Below are 21,903 nucleotides of genomic sequence, written 5' to 3'. Positions count from 1 at the left end.
CACCAGGCAGAGCTTGTGCCTGCTTTAGCTTTGAGCATGTCCCCTATTGGGTCCCTCCTTCCAAGGAGGGTTGGAGAGGTACAGTCTGGATGAGGACCAGCTCCCACCCGGGAATGCCCACGTTGCTATCACCGGTGCCTTTTCCAGGAACTATTCCCTCCGAAGGTGCCAAGATGAAAGGAAAAGTGTCTGTGCTCAGACAGGGTGCCAGTCATCCATTGCATTGTCCCTTCGACTCTTCAGGCGGGCGGCCACTCCTGCGGCGTCCAGGTTTCTAGCAGAGCCAGCATGTCGCTGCTGAAAAGCTGCAGGAAAAGTGAACAGTGCCACAGTCAACATCTGCCCCAGTGTCAGGTTCGCGCTCATCCGCATCTCGCCTTGAGCGAGCAAATAAAGCATCCTTAATCCCTGTCTGTCCACCTCCCACCCCGTTCGGGCACCCAGGGCACGCGGGGAGGCTCGCAAGGGAGATCCCGCGTGCAGCAGAGAGGCTGCTCCGCGACGTGGGGCTGTGCGTCGCGCACCAACAGTAGGGGGCGCCACCTCGACAGCGCGGGGAAGGGGTTACTAACCGGAGACGAGGGCTCCATCTCCTGCCTTTCCTGGGATGCTGCTTCTGCGTACAGGAACGATGGGTCCCACGATTCTGCGGCGACTTGGGGTCTAGGGTAGGCAGGCGGGGACCCCCACGACATCCCACTGCAGACAGCCGGCCTTAAACGCTGACCGAGCGACTGCGCCTGCGCCAGGCCGCTGTCGGGGCACAGAGGGCAGCCTCGAGGTGACACTGCGGGCCGCTGTCGCCGGAGGCTGTCCTCGCTGAGGCCCAGTACGGCCGACAGGTGACCGATGTAGCGGATGGCCAAGCGCAGCGTCTCGATCTTGGTCAGGTTCTGGCCGGTTGGTGCCACGGACGGCGGCAGGAAGCGGCGCAGCTCGTGCAGCGCGCGGGCGAGCGTGCGCATACGTAGCTTCTCGCGCTCGCTGGCGCTCTGCCGCTGTCCGCTACCCAGGCGGCTGCCGTGCGTCCCGCGCCTACCGGGGGTCCCAGCACGCCGGGCCGGCCGGGCGCAGGGTGCTGCAGGGCTGCTGGCCTGGGCACCGTCCCACGAGTCCGAGGACCAGGCCGGGGAGCAGACGCTGTCCCCATCGGAAGGCATCGGTGGATGCGGACCAGCTGGACTCGGGATCCAGGACTCGGAGAGCGGCGTGCACAGGGGCTGGGCCATGGCAGCAGCGGAGGCCTGACCATTGGGTCCACTGCAGCTTTATCCAGCCCTAGGTGTGAAGCGGCCCCTCCAGAACTCATCAGCACATCAAAGCCGGCTCGAGCCAGGAGGGGGGCAGGGCCTGAACCCTTTGAACCAAGAGCTCTGAGGTGCAGGACCCCTTGGTCCAGTCTGCTCCACCTGGGCCGTATTTGGGGCCTCAGTAAGACAGGCTCCTAGGGCCAGGATGTTAAGCCAGCCCGGCAAGTTGAAAGAACCATGCTCAGAGAACTGAAGTCTAGCTCCCAGGCATAGGGTACACCTTCATTTATTAGGGACCCTATGCCATTGTTCCCATCTCTTTAATTTACAAAATGAATAACAAGAGACTCCCGGATTACATTGGCCGACTGTGGACTAGGGTAGGAACCTCCATACACGGAGAGAACTCTAGTTCATTCCTTCCCAGAAGCTTGGAGAGTGCCCTTGGAGAGTTCCCCGATGTCCAGGCTGTGGGAGGCACAATGAAGAAACCATTCCGGCCAGTAAGGTTGTGGGGTTGCCCGAGCAGGGGGAGAGGTGAGCCTGCCTCCCCACACAAGTCACTCCTACTCTTGGCAAGCTGGCAACTTGGTCCCCTTTCCCAGCCCTCCCAGGACCGGAGCTCTGCTGCTCTGGTCAGCTACAGTGAGTGGAAAGTCCTCTGACGAAACTCAACAGCCCTGAGCTGGATGTGGTGGCACACTTGGGAGGTGAAGGCAGGTGGGTCAGGAGTTCAGGGCCAGGCCTAGCTGTGTATGGCCCAGGGTAACATGGGCTACATAAGATCCTGTCTTGGAAAAAACTGAAAAGCAGACATCTTTATCTCTCCCGATGGCATGTTTATACTCTCACTATATCATAGTGATGCTGCCTGTTAGGGTCATAGGATGGATGCCTTTTATTTATTTATTTTCTTAAAGATTTATTTATCTTATGTATATGAGTACACTGTAGCTATCTTCAGACACACCAGAAGAGGGCATCGGATCCCTATTAAAGATGGTTGTGAGTCACCACGTGGTTGCTGGGAATTGAACTCAGGACCTTTGGGAGAGCAGTCAGTGCTCTAAACCGCTGAGCCATCTCTCTAGTCTGCCTTTTATTTTTTAAAGATGTGTGTGTGTGTGTGTGTGTGTGTGTGTGTCCATCTGTGCTGGTGCTCCACACAGGCCAGAGGTGTCACGCTCCTCAGGCTCTGGACTTACAGGCTCTTGTGAGCTGCCTGAGGTGGCTTCTGGGAACGGAACCTTGGGTCCTCTTTGAGAGCAACATGTGCTCTTCTTAACTGCTGAGCTGTCTCTCCAGTGTTCTTCCTCCCACCTCTTGAAACATGGTCTCATGTAGCCCAGGCTAGCCTTGAACTTACTATAACCCAGCTGGCCTTTAGCTCCTGATCCTGCTGCCTCCCTCAGCTTGCTGCGGTCGTGAGCTGTGTGCCTGGCTGTTGAGGATGTCTGCTCTTACCATACCTGTTCAGTGTTGTACCAGATGAAAGGACTAGGTCGGAAAATAAAGAGAAATAAATACAAATTGAAGAGATAAAACAAACCTATCCCTACTTGTATACAATTGCCTGTAATTCCAGCACCTGGAACATGAAGGCAAGAGGAGTTTGGACCAGCCTTGGCTGCAAAATGAATCGGAAGCTATCCAATGCTACAGGACTGTCTCACCTATGAGAGGGCTGGTGGTGTGGTTCAGTGGGTAGGGCGCCTGCTGGAAGCCCTGGGTCCTATTCCAACACTGCATAGCCACCTATAGCGCTGGCTTGCGACCCCAGCGCTGGGGAGAGGAAGAAGGGAAAACCAGAAGCTTAAGTGCAAGAAGACCTCTGGCCTAGAGCTGGGGCTCAGTAGCTAAGAGTACTGGCTACTCAGTGAGGTGTGCTGGCGCACGCCTTTGATCCCAGCACTCGGGAGGCAGAGGCAAGCAGATCTATGAGTTCGAGGCCAGCCTGGTCTACAGAGTTCCAGGACAGCCAGGGCTACAAAGAGAAACCCTGCCTTGAAAACAAACCAACAACAACAACAACAACAAAAAAACCCCACCCAAACCAACCAAACAAACAAAGGGGGTGCTGGCTGCTCTTCTGCAAGACCCAGGTTTGGCTGATTCCCAGCACCCACATACATGGTGGCTCATAGCTGTACTTCTGGGGGCTGCACTCTTCTGGCCTCTGGGTACTACAAAGCACACAGAGCACAAACATGCATGCAGGCAAAACCCTTGTACACACAGAAAATTGAGAAATATTCTCAGCTGCAGAGTGATCTCTCTAGGAGAGAATCACTAAGAATCACCCAAGGTTCCGTTCCCAGAAGCCACCTCAGGCAGCTCACAAGAGCCTGTAATTCCAGAGCCTGAGGAGCGTGACACCTCTGGCCTGTGTGGAGCACCAGCACAGATGGACACACACACACATCTTTAAAAAATAAAAGGCAGACTAGAGAGATGGCTCAGTGAGCATCTTCAGGCACATCTCAAAAGCAATCCCCTGAGCCTGACAGAACAGATCTGGGATCGGCTGAGACAGGGGAGCCACAAAGTCCTGCCTAGGCTACCGAGTAAGGTTCAAGGCCAGCATGGATACTTGGTAACTCTCAGTCTCGAAATAATAACAGTGTGATAGAGTAGTGGCTTAGCAGGCGCGGGCGAAGGCTCTGACTTGCTCCTCGCCATGCCCTTGACCTAGTGCGCATATCACTCCTGCTACCTCTTCTCCAGCGAGGCCACCAGGTACCTCGTGTCCAGCATTACATCCGGACCTCTCTCTTCTTCTGGAGGAGTGACGCTCAGATCCCCCCAGTGCCAGTACCCTGAATTTTTGCATCCTATGTCTTCTAGATGGGTGATGGTTTCTGGCGGTGAAGACCCCATGGGTTGGAACCTGATTCTCTGGGCATCTCTGCCCACTCACTGCCATCCCTCTGCCCTCTGCTGCCCATGACCTCCTCAACCACGTCTCCACCCTTGCCCCTCTGTCAGACGGTGCACACCCGCAATGACACCCAGAGAAGCAGTATTGACCTCCACTGAGGAGTGGGGAAGTGGAGCCCATGCCGTGAACTCCTGTGCCCAGCCCAGAAGGTCCCTTCTTAGGCTGCAGCTGTCCGTGGGGTCTATCCGGTCTGAACCGGAAATGGATGGCTTCTTGGGGCTCTTGATCTGAGCAAGAACCTCACCTTGAGTTCCAGCTCAGGGGCTGTGCCTCTTAGTTGACTCTAGAGCATGCATCTGGAAACCTGTCGTGTGATTGGACAGGGTGAGAGTGTCCACGGTGGCCCCCGCAGGCAGTAGGGGCGAGGCCTCAGCACTGAGGACACCCGAGTACCCCAAATACCTTCCACCCGCCATGTGGTCAGGATTCCACATCATACCAAAAAAAATGTTGAGAAATTTCACTGAAAGATCTTGTGTCTTCAATTGAAAACACAGCAGATATACATGGTTTCCAATTGAAAAGTGTCTGGGTCCAGAGGGCACAGCCAATGCCCCAACAAGCCTGTGTCTGCAGCTTCTTCCTGCTTACTCCAGACCAAACTGGCATCGCGGATTGCTTGCTTCTTGTTAATAGCACTTTGAAGTTGCGGTTTATTAACTACAAAGTTGGGCAGACATGTTTGGACTGGGGGGGGGGGGGAATGACACACGTCGTTGAAGGCCCAACGCCTAAGGAGCCTCAGATCTGAGGTGTAATTGTTAGCCTCGCGTGTCAGAAACACAGAGGGATCTGGAACAGGAGATGCTTTGAGTGAAGCCGGGTAAGATGGCGGTGCCAGACAAGAGGGAAAGTTTAAAAGGCAGAGTTAGTGAGTCTGCAAGGTATGAGAGACAGGCACATGGCGGGTCCTACCTCCAACTCCCTCCCACAAGTCTTGAGTGCTAAGACTAATACACTGAAGTGCCACGTGGAGGGAGTCCCTCCCTCCCCTGGGACCAGGCTGGCCCCTGTGGTCTCTGGGAAACTACCTCAGCGGCCCAGCTGGTGCAGGGCAGGGGGAGCCTCTGCTTCCTTCTGCCCCTTTGATCTCCTTATCTGGCCAGCGTCTTCAGTGGGCTCATTTGGGAGCTGCTTGGAGTTAATGAGTTCTCCAGGCTGCAAGGCCCACACAGCCGCCCGCTGGGCCAAGGCCTTCACACTTTTGGGGCCTATGTTTTGACAAGTGCCAGACCCAGTGGCTTCTGCTCCCCTGGCCCGAGCCTCCCCTGGGTGCCAATGTGTAAGGCTGGGAAATGAGGCCTCGCCGCCACCCCATCAAGACAGAGGTGAGAGTTCCAGCCTCAGCCAGGTAGGGGGCAGACAGGACAGGGAGGCCCCCTTTCAGGCTCAGGGTCCAACCTCAGCCTTCGTGCTGGAGCTGGGCACCACACTCCCTCCCACTCTGTAGCTTCAGTGCCCTCATTTCCCCTGCCTAGCCCCTATGGCATAGCAAAGGTACCTTGCAGTCCCCAATCCTGAGCCTGCCGGGAGGCAGAGGCCCCAGAAGAAGGAAGCAACTCTGCCTCCCCCACTAGCCTGCTTAGCACCAGCAGATCCCACCAATGAAGCCCAGTGTCAGACTCACAGGCTATCTCAGCTCCATCACTCCTGGGACAGCCTAAGCCTCCCAGGTAGAGAGTGGCCAATGCAAGCTAATGTCCTTGTCTTGCTCCACACTGCGGGTGCCAGTAAGGTAGGCACCGCCTCCACCATGCAGGGGAGAGGGGTTCATCTGGTCACACACATGTTCCTTCAGTCTCATCGTGCAGGCCTTGGCAGGCCTCCCGCTCCTACCCACAGCACCCTGGGATGAAGGGATACAGGTGAAAACATGGATCCTGGAGAGGCTGTCCCATGTCAGAGCTAGTAGAGATGGAGAAGGCGTCTCTTAGTCTCTGTCTTGGGGCACAGCCTGGGCAGACCTTACTTCACATACCAGAGCCTTGAGGAGACAGGGAAAGAAAGAGGTTTCTAGGCCCCAGCCAGAACCACATTGGCCAGAAGTTCTGCAAGATGGAGTCAGAGAATCCGGATATATGACCCTCTGGGCTCATGAGATAGCTCTCTGGATAAAGCCAGTTGCTTCCAAGACAGGCAGCTAGAGTTTGATCCTTAATCCAAGGGCCCACAAGGTGTCCTTGACCGCCACTCACACACCTGCAAGTGTGTGGCTGCATGCACGGGGTGTGTGTGTGTGTACACCCCATACATTCAGTAAGAATAAATGCTTTTAATTTTTCTTCAAAATTATGAAAGTATCTCCTCACAATTCAGAGACAGAAAGGGCACCGAAGAGAGGCTACCCTCCTCTCCCTCCCCTCCCCTTGTCCTTCACCCCTTGGGTCACAGATGATGCAAGGCACATCGACTTAAAAGGCCCAGCAACAGAGGGCCCAATTTCTCTCTTCCTGTACCTCTTGCCCCATCAGCTGCCCTCCAAGTCTGCCCAATAAGGCTCTCTGAGTTCCTGAGGCTCCCAGGGGACCCTCCCAACCAGACCCCCACTGTCCCCTCCTCACACCTCTGGCCCTCGGAGCCACCGAGCTGGCACACCATATGGAATAGATTATTCTGGACTCAGGATAATCTGATTATCTGGTTCCCGGCCAGTTGGATGCTCAGCCAGTGGCAGCCACAGACAGCAGAGGGTGATGAGGAGGGAGGGGGTGGGAAAAGAGGAGAGAGATTTGGCAGGTCACTCCTCTCCACCCCCGGAAAGGCTCGAGAGGAAATGCCAGGAGCCCCGTGGGTCTGATGCTGCTTGATAACACTGAGGGATAGGTCTCGCCTCTCTCTTTAGGGGTGTCATATTTATGATTCATGGCTTCATTCGGGTAATTGGGGGGTGGCTCTGAGTGAAACCTCAGAGCCTTAGAGTGAAAACAGGAGAAATTGAGATATAAAAGGATTAAGAAGCTTGAGATAGCTAGCAAAAAGCAAAGACGTAAACACATATGAATTCAGGAAATGATGGATCAGGTTCTGCCTGTGGAGATCTCTGCGAGCTTCTGGGATTTCTTGTGTTCTTGCACTCCCAGATATTGCCAGCAGGGGGCGATGCACAGTCACTTGAAAGCTAATTATTTATTTTTACTCCATCTCCCTAGGAGGCCAGAATGACCTCAAACTATACAACCCAGACTGGCCTGCAATTCTGGGAAAATCCCTCCTATTTCAGCCTCCTGAGTGCTGGGATTGCAGGCATGGAATGTCATGGAGGCTTTAAGCCTGAGCCAACCTTCCTCCAATCGCTAGGCTTTCCCTTCTAGAAATGGAAATGTACCTGAGGTTATGCTTTAAGATGCTGGGATCATGAGGGGATGCCAGTGTCTATGGGATGGCCTGGGTGAACCTGTCTGTTCATCAGCCCAGAAGGAAAATAGTTCTTATATGCGGACAGCAGAGCAAGACAGGGTCCCCAAGAAATGAGGAGGGAGATGGGGAGCCCACACACAGCCCTAGGTCCAGATAAAGCAAAGAAAGCGTTGGTCTTGGTGTTGCATGCCTGTAACACCAGCACTTGAGAGGTAGAGGCAGGAAGATCAAGAGTTCAAGGTCATGCTCAACTATATTGTTGGTTTGAGAGTAGCCTGGGCTTCCTGTCTCCAGACAGACAGACAGACAGACAGACAGAATGAAAGGTCAGCCCCAAAGCTGAAATTCTACTCACAGGTTGTTTAAAATTCTTTGTGCCAGCCAGTCTGGGAGGATCTGTAGACCTAGTTCAACTACCAGTGTGAGGAGTGAGACTGGAGTTCCCAGCATCCTCAGCGTCTGCTGCCTGAAGGGAGCTGGGACAGGGAATTATGCACACAAGGTTTGGGGAACTCTGTCCCCTCCTCCACACCTCACACTGGAGCACCTAGCAAGTATTCTACAGACAGGAGCAGGAGTGGGAATTCCACACCAAGTTCCAGGGGTAGCCAAGGCCCTTGGTTAGGTCCGGGGCTTTGTCTCAACGCCACGGGTGCCTGACATTAATCCCAGGAAAGAGCTAGAGAACCAATAGGGGAAGGGGCTGAGCTTAGACTAGCGACATGATTAAGAAAAGGGCCTCACGGGGCCAACGCTGCGTATCTAGAAGGAAGGATCTGGCATAGTTGGTCCTCTGCTCCTGAGACTCTCCTCCAAGGCAAGTCCAGAGCCAGCCATGGGCCTGACCCAGGAGGTTTCTCCACCCCTGGGATTCTGTCCTCTTTCAGTCCCTGCAAGGATGCAGGGTGGCCAGGGGCCAGGCCACTCTCCTCAGCCACCCATCTCTGGGCTGGCCTGAGGTTTCACAGTGGTCACCCACGCACCTTGCCCAGCCATTCTGAATGGGAACCTGTCATGACTCGAAGACAGTAAAGGTACAAGTGTCATATGCTGAGTGACAACCTCAGAGGCAGAAAAACCCATTGAGTGTAAGACTGTGGATCCTAGCAAGACCAAGACACTCTGCACACAACGCAGCCTGTGGAGCTATGCGGTTTGCAAGGGCTCACTGTGTGTGTGTGTGTGTGTGTGTGTGTGTGTGTGTGTGTGAACACACGGACAAACTCCTCGAGGCTCACTGGATGCAGTCACATGTCCTTCAACTGTAAGGACATGATCTCCAAACATAATACAGGCAGTTTGGCCACTCTGCAGAATACAGTGGCGTAAGCTGAGGTAACCACAGCTTTATGGTATTGTACATACCGTTGGCTGTACTGCTACCATGCACACTAACTGCACGGTGTATAATATGCCAGGAGAGGCAGGTCTCAGCTCACATTTCAAGAGGGATGTGAATCTTAACTGTACTGTTTACACTTTTCACAAGGAGACTCCTTCTGTATATTACTGAGGGAAAAAATGTAAGCTTTCTTTTCTTCTTTTAATTTTTTTACATGTACAATCTATTGGTTTTTTTTATGATTGAGGAAGACATAAATAGAAGAATCAGGAGTTCAAGGTCATCTTCAGGTACATAGAAAGTTTGAGGATAGGGCTGAAGCAATGGCTCAGTGGTTAAGAGCACCGACTGCTCTTCCAGAGGTCCTGAGTTCAATTCCCAGCAACCAAATGGTGGCCAACAACCATCTGTAATGAGGTCTGATGCCCTCTTCTGGTGTGTCTGAAGAGAGCAACGGTGGTGTACTCATATGTATAAAGTAAATAAATCTTTTTTAAAAATCCATTAAAAAAAAAGATTCCAGCTGGGCGGTGGTGGCACACGCCTTTAATCCCAGCACTTGGGAGGCAGAGGCAGGTGGATTTCTGAGTTCGAGGCCAGCCTGGTCTACAAAGTGAGTTCTAGGACAGCCAGGGCTATACGGAGAAACCCTGTCTCAAAAAACAAACAAACAAACAAACAAACAAACAGATTCCAAAAAAAAAAAAGAGAAAGTTTGAGGGTAGCCTACACCATGTGAGACCTTATTTTAAAAACACAAAACAAACAAAAAACAGCCAGGCATGGTAGCAGGCACTGCACCTGTAATCCTAGCAGTTGAGACTTCAAATGGAGCGGGGATGTGCAAGGCCAGTGCGGGCTGCACGAGACGCTGTTGTAAACCAACTGACCAGGAAGCGCCTAGGGCAGGGCGCCACGTGTGGAGCCCCTGTGCGCAGGCGCTGGTCCGGCTGTCCTGCACAGGAGAAGCTGCACTTGGTAGGAGGCAGAGATGTGGCCACAGCACTTCTCTCCGTGTTTTCTTACTTTTCTGCAAGGTCTATCTGTGTGTGGTTTTAGCAAAAGAAAGAGGATGGAAAAGAGAGGAGAGGGGAGAGGAAAAGAAAAGAGTAAACCCTGCAGTCCAGCTGGATAGACACCTCCCCTCCCCTCCCCTTCCCTCCCCTCCCCTCCCCTCCCCTCCCCTCCCCTCCCCTCCCCTGCAGCACTGGCCCATCTCCCATTTCACAGGTGCTGCAGGTGAGACTGAAGCCTGGCCTGTGCAGGCCCTGGGTTAGGAGCTGCCTCCTCCAGGCCTCGCTGTCCTGCCCAGCTTAGCCTTCTGGTGAGAGGAAAGCAGAGAGTGCCCAGCTGAGGACCGCACCTGTGCCACCGGGGGCCCCAGCCCCTCCCTGCTTCCCCAGCCAGCAGCACTCTTTCACACCTTCAACATGTATGCCCTGGTCCCTGCCCAGGCCTGCAGGGCCCTGCCCTGGCCTGGCTGCAGTTGGTGCTTGGTGTGAGCACAGGGTCCTTTTTCCACTCCAGCCGCATCCCAATGCCTTCCTGGGATCAAACTCCCCCCCACCCCCCAGCTTGAGCACACCATGGCCTACCTCATCCTAGTCGGAGGCAGAGATGCCTCCCTTGCCCTACCCAGCCAGCCCCAGACTTCTGGGTCTATCTCATACTGTTCCTTTTGTCGGCAACGCCTCCCTCTACATGTTGGAAATCCACAGTTTCAGACCCTCCCCTAACACGGAGGCCTGCCCTAATTAATCGCCTTCTCTGGTTTCCAGGGTCACCTTGCACACCAGGTCACATGGGGTCTCAGGACTGACCTCTCTCTCAGTCCTTGCCCTCCCTCCCTGACTCAAGAGCAGGCCACTTGTCCCTTAGCCCTGGCCCTAGTGCAATAAATAGCCCATAAATTAAAACCAGACGCCAGTGGGTTAGAATCTGGCTCGAGCTGCCTCACGTGAGAGACAGCCCCTCACAGGCAAGAGCAGTACTGTGGGGTGAGCCGTGGGTTTTGAACTCAGAAGGGCAAAGTGCTCAAAACATGCCCTTCCGAGGCCTGGCAAGGAGACAGCCAGATCCTGGGGCTTCTTTGTGCTTTGCCCTGGTGGCCGTCAGTTTCTGGGACTCCCTACGATACTGGGTGGTGCTCTGCCAGACAAAACCTTGTCAACAGGCATCCCTGGGTGTGCCTAGCATCAAACATCAGCCTCAGGACCAGACGGGCTGAACAGACCCACGGATACCCTCCATTTCTGGTCCAGCGACACAACCCCGCCTTTACGCTGGCTCCTTCCCTAAGTATTCTCTGGGGCTCTGAGAAGCCTCTGCTGGCTGTTTTGGAGGCCCTTGCACACTCCAGTTCCCAAGTTAACACCTTCTGCCCTGAGGGAGGCAGCCTTCGTGTCAACAGGCAGCCAGAAGGTGTGAAGGCAGCCAGTGCCTGGCCCAGGGGGAACCCAGGCTGGCCCCCTCCACTGGCCAGTAATGAGAATACCACCAGCCCTGCAGCCCCTGCCCACCTGCTCATGCTGTGCCCTTCTGCCCTCCTTTTCCCACAGCCTGACACCCTGGGCCAGGGAACTCATGGGAGAAAGCAGAGAAGCCAGACCTCAGCTTCCTGGAACTGTTCCTAAATATGCAACGCCATTAAGGGCAGGTTGGACCAGACACCTTACCCACTAGCCTCATCTCTCTCTCTCTCTCTCTCTCTCTCTCTCTCTCTCTCTCACACACACACACACACACACACACACACACACACACACACACACACTTCCCAGTGTCCTCTCTCTGACTCTGGGCTTCTTCTCTGGGGAAGCTCAGAGGCTCCAGACCTGAGTCTACTCTGTGGACTTGTCAGGGGCCAAAGCAGTCATCTACACAGCTCTTGCACACGGTCTCCGTGACCGGCAGGGTCAGGCCACTCATTCTTTTGTAAGGCAGCTCCAGGCAAGAGGCTGGAGTAATTGCTCAGTGGCTAAGACCACTTACTACTCTCAGAGGGGACGCTGGCTGGTTCCCAGGCCCCAGAAGTTAGCTCACAACTGTTAAAACTGAAGTTACAAACTGAAGGTACTGATGGTTGTGAGCTACCATGCGGGTGCTGGGACCTGAATTCCAGGCCTCTGGAAGAGCATCATCAAGTGCTCTGAACCACTGAGTCATCTCTGCAGCCCCTCTGCAAGGCTTTTCTTTCTTAGATGGGCCTTTGCTCTGTAGCCCAGGCTGGCCTAAAGGTCAGAAGAGGACTGGCGTCACAACTGCAGCGTTCTCAGCATGTCTCCTAAGTGCTGGGACTGTGGGTCTGCGCCCCATGCCTGTTCTTGTTGGCCTGAGCACCCCCAAATCCTTCATCTAGTTCTCCGGTGACCCAGCCTAGAGTCCCCTCCCTCCCCTAGCCTCCCTTCCCTAAGCTAGGGCTTGTGTCCAGGCTCATCAGCTGTGGCCTCTGGTTTCACCCCTTACTGCCTGGGTAGCAGGAACTTCACCTTTTTGGGTGAAAGCCCCGGCATCCTGCCAATCCAGCCACAGCTTGGAGTTTGCACTCAGGCTGACAGCCTTTCTGAGAGGACTGCTTGCTGCTCGCCTGACGCTTCCTGAGCCTGAACTTTCACAGGGGTGTATGAGGCTCTGTGCACCCCGACTTATCCCAGATGATGGAGGCAGGTCACTCTCTCTCCATGACGTTAGGTTCTGGCTGGTAGCCATCACTGGGTATGGGTCTCACTCTAAATTAGATCACGCCATATCTTAGCTCAAGATCATAAACTGTCGGTGCCTGGGCTGTAGAGCCTGCGGCCTATCGCTGAGACCTGTTCCAGTGAACATGTCCCTGTCACCTTCCAGAACACTAATCTGGTTTGAATTCACTTGACCAGGCTTCACCCAGATCACTTGGCTCCTCTGTCAATGAGGAAGGCCAAACACAACCTCAAAACGTCAGCTTAACTCAGTGATTTGTTTTATTTAACAGTAAGGAAATTCAAAAGTATTCCATGTTGTTGCCAATGACGGGGTCTCTTCTGCCTCCTGCATCCTCAGTGTGTGGTTTTGCATTGGAACCATAGGAGGAGAGCTCACGTTCCAGTCAGTGCACAAGGCAGGAGTGCAGTTCCAGAGTCTTGAGGTATTTAACCAAGCCTGGAGTGACAAGTGCAGCTGCAATACAAGCTAGGCAGGATACTGAGGCAGGGGGATCACAAGTTTGAGTCCAACCTAGGTAACACAGTAAGAACCTGGTTTTTGTTTGTTCTATTTTTAAGCTCTCCTAGAAGACCTAACCAATGAAAACCACTAAGATCTAGTTGTTCTTTCTATATGCAGGAGGAACCAGGCTATAAACAAGCCTTGAAAACACCCAGTCCAACACGGTTCCCACGAAAAACAGGAGCCAGAGATTGGAACAGAGGCAGGATGGGCAGTGAGCAGGGTGCATACTCCTGAAACCCATGCACCTACTGAGTCTGCTGGCCTGATCTAGCCTCTTCCTCCTCCCATCACTGGAAGAGGAGGGCCTATGTATCCAGGGAGGACACTGAGGCCCAGACTCCAACCAGCACAGCAGGGCAGACAGTAAGACCAGAGGGCAAGACTCAGACCTAACCTGCTTATGGAGCAGATTCCAGCACAGTTAAGTACCTGGCTTAGGCACACCTGCATTGAGAGGAATGCTTCAGGGCCCCAGGGCTGCAGGGAAGCTGTAGACTTTTCTGAATACCTGGGTCAGAACCCCACTCCCAGCAGGAAGCTGTTGGGAGTCTCTATTTTTGGTCTAGCCTGATCTGGCCTAGCTGGCCAGCACCTATGGCTCCGTATGAAGCTCAGGTGACCATAGGACCAAGAATGTCTCCATGCTGGCTTCACAGAGGAAAACGGTGGGGTGGGAGTGCAGGGTACCCAAGGCCAGTGCCGAGAGTCCCAGAGACCCAGAACACTTTCTTTCTGCCAGGGCTGGCTCAGAAGACACCAGTGTCCTCACAGTCCAGTCTGTCCCTTGACCCCATCTGCTGCTCCTGGATTTGCTATTGAGTGGAATGCCAGCTCTGGGCTAAACATCAGGGTACACACTGTCTTATCTCACCCCAGCCGTCACCCTGAAATCAGAACTCTTACCTGATAAAAGATAATACTAAGGCTGGGTCAGGCATGGTAGAGAAAGTGCTCTAATCCCAGCACTTGGAAGGAAGAGGCAAGTGAACCTCTGTGAGTTTGAAGCTAGCCTGGTCTACACAGCGAGTTCCAGGACTCTGGGATGGAGTTAGACTTTCTTCATTCACCAACTCTTTTGGCAAGAAATCCCTTCGGTTGGCTGGACAGGCCAGGGAGGGAGTGGAGCAGTGTTGGAAAGTCGGACCTTTCTGGAGGTTATAAAGCCGGGAGACCACAGGGTCTCATGTCCACCCGGCTGGCCGTGACCTCCATCTGTAGCTGATGCTGACCATGAATCACCAACTCTCCTATATTCACCTGCCAAGCCCTAGGAAACACGCATGTGAAACCATGCCCCGCTCTATCCAGTCTACATATCGCATTCCACAACTGCATGTTTAGCTGTCCACACACTAACAGAACACTCACAAATAAATAATAAATGGTGGGATTTTTGTTTTGAGAAGCATAAATTAAAGACATCAAGAGAAATTTTTACCTGAAATTTCAAGTGACTGGTTTTTTTTTGTTTTTGTTTTTTGTTTTTGTTTTTTTGTTTTTTTGTTTTTGTGGTTTTGGGGACTGACCTGGGGCCTTAGCCATGGTAGGCCAGCGCTTTACCACAAAGCTCCATCCTAGGCCATCAGTCTAAAGTTTCAGATGCAGGTCAAGATATGCATGTAGAGCCACAGCTGGGATGGCAGAATAACATTTAATGTTCTGTATCACAGCAGGGCAAATATGGCTACGGCTAATAGTGCATTTTCAAATAACTAAGAGAAAAGAATAATGCCTAATTCTTGTAATCCTAGCCCTTGGAAAGCTGAGGCAGGAGCATTTCCATGAGTTAGTGTTCAACTTGAGCTAAGAGTGAGACCTTGTCTTAAGAAAATTAGATAGAGCTGGGTGTAGCTTCACATGCTTGCACTCCTAGGGCTTGGGAGGGGAATATAGGTGAGCTGGTGATTCACAGTCAGCATCAGCTACAGATGGAGCTCAAGAACAGCCAGGTGGACATGACACCCTGTTATCTCAAAGAAAGGAAAGAAAGAAAGGAAGAAAGAAAGGAAGGAAGAGAGGGAAGGAGGGAAGGACAGAGGGAGGAAGGGAGGGAGGAAGGGAGGGAGAGAGAGAGAGAGAGAGAGAGTCAGTCTGGGTGGTATTAGGATTTCTCTTGCTGTGATGAAACCCCGCAAACAAAAGTAATTTGGGGAGGAAAGGGTTAATTTTCCTTCTATTTCCACATCACAGTTCATCATTGAAGAAAGAGCAGGAACTCAAGTACAGCAGGAATCTAGAGGCAGGAGCTGCTGAAGAGGCCATGGAGAGGTGCTGCTTACTGGCTTGCTCTCTGTGGCTTGCTTAACTTGCCTCTTACAGCACCAAGGACCATCAGCCCAGGGGTGGCCCCACCCACAATGGGCCGGGCCCTCCCACATCAATTCCTAATTAATAAAGTGTCTTATAGGCTTGTAAGCAGCCCAGTCTTGCGCAGGCATCAACTCACTTGAGGTTCCTTCTTCTCAGATGACTTCAGTTTGTGTCATGTTAACACGGACTGGAAGGCACGAGGATGTTAGGGGGTGGCTGCAGATGGGCTGTACGCGTGAAGACCTGAGAACCACGTCTAGTGGGCCACGGCAGTTCTGAAGAGAAGATGGACTGCTTCCAGCATGCTGTTCTGGGAAGGACAGTCAGTCAGAAAGACTTTCAGGGCTGCTGTGGCCCACTGATATGGTTTAAGTATGTCCCCCAAGTTCCTGAGTTAGAATTTTGGTTCTTTGAATGGCAATGTTGAGGTGATACAGAAACTGATTCTGTCTGGCATCTGCTTATAATGCTAACACTTGAGAGACTGAGGCAGAATCAGTCTCAAGTTCACAGCCAACCTGGGCTCTATGCATGAAGCCGGTGGGGACTTTTTAGAGATGGTATATTGGAGGTGGCTAGGTTGTCCTTATTAGGATGTGTTCTCCAAGACTCCAGTCAGTTCCTACCAGAGACAGTTGTTACAAAAAGGGCAAAGTTGCCAAAAGTGGTAGCTGGCACAGGCCTTTAATCCCAGCACTTGGAAGGCAGATCTCAGTGTTCATGGCCAGCCTGATCTACATAGTAAGACCCCGTCTGAAGGTGGGGGGCACATTTTAAAAAATTAAATTAGCTTTAGAAAATTCAAAAAATAACAGAAAAAGGAGGAGTTTGTTTTGTTGTTTGGTTTTCAGTACTGAGGATAAAACTGGGTTCTTGCAAATGCCAGGCAAGTGGCCAGCCCCTGAGCCCACCCTCAGCCCCAGGAAAAGGAAATGAAAGTGCAGGAAATCTCCCAGCAAATGAAGAATGAGATAAATCAATCAGAGGTGTAAATAGAGAAAAGAGAACTCATCCTGGAAGCTCAACTCAAACGCAGAGTGAGACCCTGGCTCACAAAAAGAGAAAAAAAAAAAAAAAAGAAAAGCAGGATGTGGAGATGCACACCTTTTAGCCTGGTTTACACAGAAAGCTCCAGGCCATCTGGAACATTCTAGGACATAACAGAGAGGCCTTGACTCAAAAAAAGAAAAGAAATGAATGTTTTTCAGTTCTGGGGCCTGGGACATTCCAAAGCACAACTTCCTAAAGGCTCCCCTGCCCTTCACACTGCTGAGCTGGGGAGTGTTTTCAGCGCAGGGGTTGCAGGGGATTGACCAAAGCCTAGTAAGTACTGTGTGCTTCCCAAGGAGACCTGAGTTCCTGAGTTCACATGGCCGCAGCGGCCGAGCTAGAAGACCCCGGGTAACCAACCACCCAGGGCTGTCACTCTGGAGAGTCCCAGGGCCTCTAGCCTGTCAGGTTCCCACTTCTCACAGCGAAATGTTTATTTGGTTATGTAATTAAGTTAATTTTAAAAATGATAGCATTTACAAAGCATTGTTTACTCCAGGCTGTGCCAATTAAGTCAAGTTTCTTGAAAACTTTTAGTTTTTAAAAAACAGGGTTTCTCTCTGTGTAGGCCAGGCTGTCCTGGAACTTGCTCTGTAGACCAAGCTGTCTTTGAGTTCAGATTTGCCCGCCTCTGACTCCCAAGTGTTGGGAGGTTTCCTGAAAACTTTTTTAAAAAAGTTTTTTATTTATTTATAAGTAAATAATAAATGCTCTCACGCATGTCCATACACATGTGCCTGTTGGATCCACTGGAACTGGGGTAACAGATGGTTGTGAGCCATCATGTGGATGCTGGGAATTGAACCCACGTCCTTTGCAGGAACAACCAGTGCCCTTGCCCACTGAGCCATCTCTCCAGTCACTCTGAAGCATTCTTGTCACACTCACCTCAACTGGTATTTTAAATTCTATTACCCTTCTGCTCAAGAGTCACAAAGGCTCCCCATGGCCTTGAGTGTAAAACCCAACTCAGCCCGGTTCCAGATGTGCCTGGCCCTCCCACCCCCACCCTAACACCACCAGACCTTTCCCTTCTGGAATGTTCTCCATGGCCCCCCTCTCCCTAATGAAGCCATGCTCTTGGTTCAAGGCCCAGCTGGACCTGCTCAGCCTCTGTGGCTAAGGCCTGACTGCCTCGGAAGCTCATTTGCCCCTTAGTATTCCACCTCAGCTCCTCTCCTGGAGACCACGCAGGGCCTGGGTGCCTTGTTTCAACTGCAGTTGATGCTAAGGAGAGCCTGTACTTGGCAAGTTTTATTACCTCAGTTATTTCTCACCACGGTCCTGGGAGCAGGCGCCATACTTGGTCGTGTTTTGCCAACCAGAAGGACAGGCTCAGGCAGGTTAAGGGCCCTGCACAAAAGCAAATGGATCACAAAACCCACAAGCACTTTGAAATGTTAGTGCCTGGGTTTTATTTGTTTTAGTTTTTTGAGACAGGGTTTCATGTAGCCCAGGCTGGCCTCAAACTTTCTATGAACTTGAACACCTAATTAATTCTCTTGCCTCTACCTCCCAAGGGCTTGGATTATAGCCATGAGCGCTCACTGGTGCCAGTATTTGGGTTTTTTGTTGTTTTTTTTTTTTCTTTTCTGGGACAAATTCTTGATGGGTTGACTCACCCATCCAACGATGGCTGACCTCATCTCCCTCCAATTCTCTTGCCTCAGTCTCCCAAGTGCTAAATTGCCACACCTCTATCAGTCCCTTCTTTATAAAGTGTAGGTGAAATTAAAGCCCACAGCAAGTGCTTTCAGAAAGATGATTCCAGGGAGGGCCAGAAGTCACTCTGTGCAGCAATTACTACTGAGATGAGAAAACCAAAGGCTCAAAGAAACCAGGTGGCTTCAAGGTGACACAAAGCTTCAGGTTGGCTTTGGCACCCACCTCCTTCCATGTCCACTTCCCACTCTTCTCCCCCACGCTGCTGGGTCCCATCTTTAGTGGGAACAGATACTGTGGTCAATGAGAGTTTCGAAGCGTCATTGGGCAAATTAGCTAATGACGGGGATCTGAGGAAGCCCACTGGTCGGGTCCAGCACAGGCACAGCCATTAAAGGCTAATGATGAAGGGTGGCCACTCTGTGAGTGAGCCAGTGAGGCTCGGGACGTCCAGGTAGCCAGTACCTTGGTGATGGTGATGGGTGATGGTGATGGGTTCGGGTGCATTCACCGTGCAGTAGCGGGGCGGAGTGAGGGTGGGGGCTCGGTGAGAAGCTTAGCAACTCCATCCAGATGCGAATTGTCCCTCCCACACTTCCCGGCAGCAGGGGCCTCCATTAGAGCCTTCGAGGGGTCAGAATCCACACCTCCGCAAATGGGCCCGCTTTCCCAGGGCCCCCCTGGCCAGACCTTCCCTGGGCTCTGTGGGTTTTGACACCTCTCTGCAACTTGGCAGGGGACCACCTCACACCTTTAGTCCAGATAAAAGCTAGGACCTGGAGGGGACCGGTCCAGCTTCCCAGAGTCACACCAGTCATGGCCCAGTCGCCTCCTCCTCCTCCTCCGAGCCTCCAGGGCCTCGACCACTGGGTCTTCTCCCAGGGCTGGGGCTGGGCTCAGCACTCGGACTCCACGTCTCCGGCCTCGTCCTCAGATTCGTCCGGTTCGTGTCCTTGCTACGCCACCCGCCGGCCCTCACAGTCCGCGGGCCCGGCCCGCAGCGCACGCACTAGCCAGGCCGCCCCGACGGCTCCCCGACGAGCGCGGCCCGCGCCCGCAGGGGGACAGCGGCAGAGTGCCAGCGAGCGCGAGAAGCTGCGCATGCGCACGCTCGCCCGCGCGCTGCAAGAACTGCGCCGCTTCCTGCCGCCGTCGGTGGCACCTGCCGGCCAGAGCCTAACCAAGATCGAGACGCTGCGTCTGGCCATCCGCTACATCGGCCACCTGTCGACCCTACTGGGCCTCAGCGAGGACAGTCTGCGACGCAGGCGCCGACGGAGTGCGGACGCCGCGTTCTCTCACCGATGCCCTCAGTGCCCCGATGGAGGCAGCCCCCCACAGGCTCAGATGCTTGGTCCTGGTCTGGGATCAGCCATTAGTAGTGGGGTCGCCTGGGGGTGCCCGTCTGCTTGTCCTGGACCCCTAATCTCACCTGAAAACCTTGGGAGCAGGCTCTCCAACGTGGATCCCTGGGTGACACCTCCTTATTGTCCCCAAATACAGTCACCCTTACACCAGTCCCTAGAAAGAGGCGCCGGCACCTCTCACTGGGCACCACCCCAAGCATGTCCTGGTACGCAGATATCCCCAGAGCCTAGAAACAAGACTGGACACTGGACGCCATCCACTGAGCCTGCGGAGCTGACTAAGGGGTACCAGGTAGGTCCCAGGACCCCTGCTGTTTTTCACCGGTTTCAGTTGGAACTAGAGTAGATGGTCTCCAGTTTGTACAGGGTCTCCTGCTTTTCAGGTCCCAGGTTATCCAATGAAGGGGCAGATGGAAGTAGCCTCATTGATACCTAGGGAAGTTATAGCCACTGCCGTAATTGCCACCTCTGCTATGCAAGTCACCACAGCTTGGGGAAGAGAGGATGGCCCTGAGGCCTACGCGGAGGCCTGGGTAGAGGGGGAGGGCCTTCACTACCGGGATGTTCTAAGTTCAGTGCTAGTGAGGCGAGGGTATTGGCAGCACTTCCTGAATAGATCCTTCTGGAGCTGGCGACCTCAGTGTTTTCTTTGAGATTCATTCATCCATAAATGACTTGTGGTCCATAAAAGATTATACTGATGACTAAGTTTTATAAAGCACTCACTGTTTGCTTTGTACCTGTATCCGATTATACAGCACTATGATGCATTATAATGCTAATGCAGCACTATGAAGCATTAGCAACCCCATTTTACAGGTGGGAAAACTGAGATGAAGGGACTAGCTAGGGAGTAGCAGAGCTAGGATCTGAAGGTTGGCAGTGGGTCTCCAGAACCAGGGTTCTTGATCTCTGTGCTCCACTGTACGGTTCGCCTGAGGCCATCCGGACAGCACCAGCTACACTGGGGAAAGAGCCAGCTTTGAAATCGCCAGTCAGTGCCCTGGTCATAAACCCTTCCTGTTTCTCTTTCAGAGTCTTTCTGTGTCTCCAGAACCCTGCCTGTCCCTGGGAAGCCCACCTCTCCTGCCCCGCCCGTCATGCCAGAGACTGCAGACCCAGCCTCAGTGGAGCTGCTGGGGCCACAATGCAGAGATGCTATCCAGCTCTGAGGATCAGGGTTCCAGCCCTGCCCCCAGCTCAGGCCTGCAGCTCAGTGGCTGTCCTGAACTTTGGCAGGGAGACCTGGAAGGACCCCCACTGAATATCTTCTACTAATGTGGCCTGGCCTGCACCCTGTCAGTGTGGAGTTGGGTTGCCTTGGAAGAGCCTTCATCTGCCTCTTCTGTGACATTTCACACTCTCCTTAGCTATGGATTCCCTTTCCCAGAGGATATCTTTAGTGGAAATAGTGTCTGGGACAGATAAACAATGGGTGCCTTCCCTGGCTAGAGGGGGGGCTGTGACAAGACCCTCCACTTCTAGGAATCTTCTAGAGCAGTGGTTCTCAACCTTGGTAATGCTGTGACCCTTTAACAAGGTTCCTCTCGTGGTGGTGACCCCCAACCATAAAACTATTGCTACTTCGTAACTAATTTTGCTACTGTTATAAATCATAATGTAACTATCTGTGTTTTCCGATGGTTTTAGATGAGCCCTGTGAAAGGGTCGATCAACACCCTCCCCCGACCTCCCAAGCGGTCACAACCTACAGGTGTTCCCACTGTTCTAAAGGCTCAGAGCTCTGCAGAGCACAGGCTGAGCTGCTCTGAGAATGCGGTGGCCTGAGTGTGGAGGACAGAGCAACTCCATGTCCTGCTTACTGGGGACAGCTGGCCAGAATCCTATATGCTGGTTTTATAACTTTTATTGTTGTTTTACAATTAAAACAAAAACTTGTTTACTTCTGATTTTCTTTTATTGGCTTACGTTTCCTTGCCTTTTTAAAGGGAGAAGTTTTTCTGTTGGGCAGATAAGAAGCCTGCCACTGTAGCCCTTCTGCAGTCTAAGCCTGCCAAGGCTGATGTGGGCCCCAGCGTGTCACTTTGACGGTGTTTGCTGTACCTGGGCATAGGGGCCAGGAGCGCCACCTGGCCTACAATGATAGGTGGCTGAGCCCTGAGGGTGTGTGTGTGTGTGTGTGTGTGTGCAGTTATGGGCAAGCATGGGGATACTAGATGCCCAGACACCTGGGAGGTAGGGCTCCGTCACAGTTATAGGAAAGGTGGTGCTAGGCACCTTTGATCCCAGCACTCCAGAGACAGAGCTAGGCAGCTCTCAGTGTGTTGAGACTAGCCTGGTCTACATACAATTCCCAGGGAGCCAGGGCTGCACCGAGAGAGCCAGGTTGTCTCAACAAACATTTTTTTTATTTGTTTTGTTTCAAATGATGCTGAGTTGCCCCTCCCAGCTAGGACC

The 21,903-nt window shown here is 52.8% G+C and overlaps 2 protein-coding genes across 2 annotated transcripts; one reads left to right on the top strand and one right to left on the bottom strand.

Annotated features, from left to right (window-relative positions):
- On the bottom strand, window positions 1-1,229 carry Mesp1 (mesoderm posterior bHLH transcription factor 1). Its single transcript, XM_052178286.1, has 2 exons — window positions 573-1,229; window positions 1-305 (listed from the first exon to the last, which is right to left on the bottom strand). Exons 1-2 carry the CDS (start codon window positions 1,227-1,229, stop codon window positions 240-242), a joined length of 723 nt encoding a protein of 240 aa, XP_052034246.1. The 3' UTR covers window positions 1-239.
- Window positions 1,230-18,934: 17,705 nt separating this feature from the next.
- On the top strand, window positions 18,935-21,331 carry Mesp2 (mesoderm posterior bHLH transcription factor 2). The gene is made up of 2 exons (XM_052178272.1): window positions 18,935-19,777; window positions 20,521-21,331. The coding sequence occupies exons 1-2, from the start codon at window positions 18,935-18,937 to the stop codon at window positions 20,761-20,763; spliced, it is 1,086 nt and encodes a 361-aa protein (XP_052034232.1). The 3' UTR covers window positions 20,764-21,331.
- The last annotated feature ends 572 nt before the right edge of the window (window positions 21,332-21,903 follow it).

The sequence above is a fragment of the Apodemus sylvaticus genome, chromosome 1 (assembly GCF_947179515.1).
Source record: "Apodemus sylvaticus chromosome 1, mApoSyl1.1, whole genome shotgun sequence".
Taxonomy (NCBI): Eukaryota; Metazoa; Chordata; class Mammalia; order Rodentia; family Muridae; genus Apodemus; species Apodemus sylvaticus.
The sequence above is the reverse complement of the archived record's forward strand: the minus strand, read 5'-3'. Positions and strand labels throughout refer to the sequence as shown.

Excerpts from the sequence above, each read along its gene's own strand:
- Mesp1 (XM_052178286.1), bottom strand. The coding sequence starts at position 1,229 with ATGGCCCAGCCCCTGTGCACGCCGCTCTCCGAGTCCTGGATCCCGAGT. Across the intron at positions 306-572 it reads AGATGGAGCCCTCGTCTCCG|CTTTTCAGCAGCGACATGCT; the intron begins GTTAGTAACCCC and ends CTTTTCCTGCAG.
- Mesp2 (XM_052178272.1), top strand. The coding sequence starts at position 18,935 with ATGGCCCAGTCGCCTCCTCCTCCTCCTCCGAGCCTCCAGGGCCTCGAC. Across the intron at positions 19,778-20,520 it reads AGCTGACTAAGGGGTACCAG|AGTCTTTCTGTGTCTCCAGA; the intron begins GTAGGTCCCAGG and ends TTTCTCTTTCAG.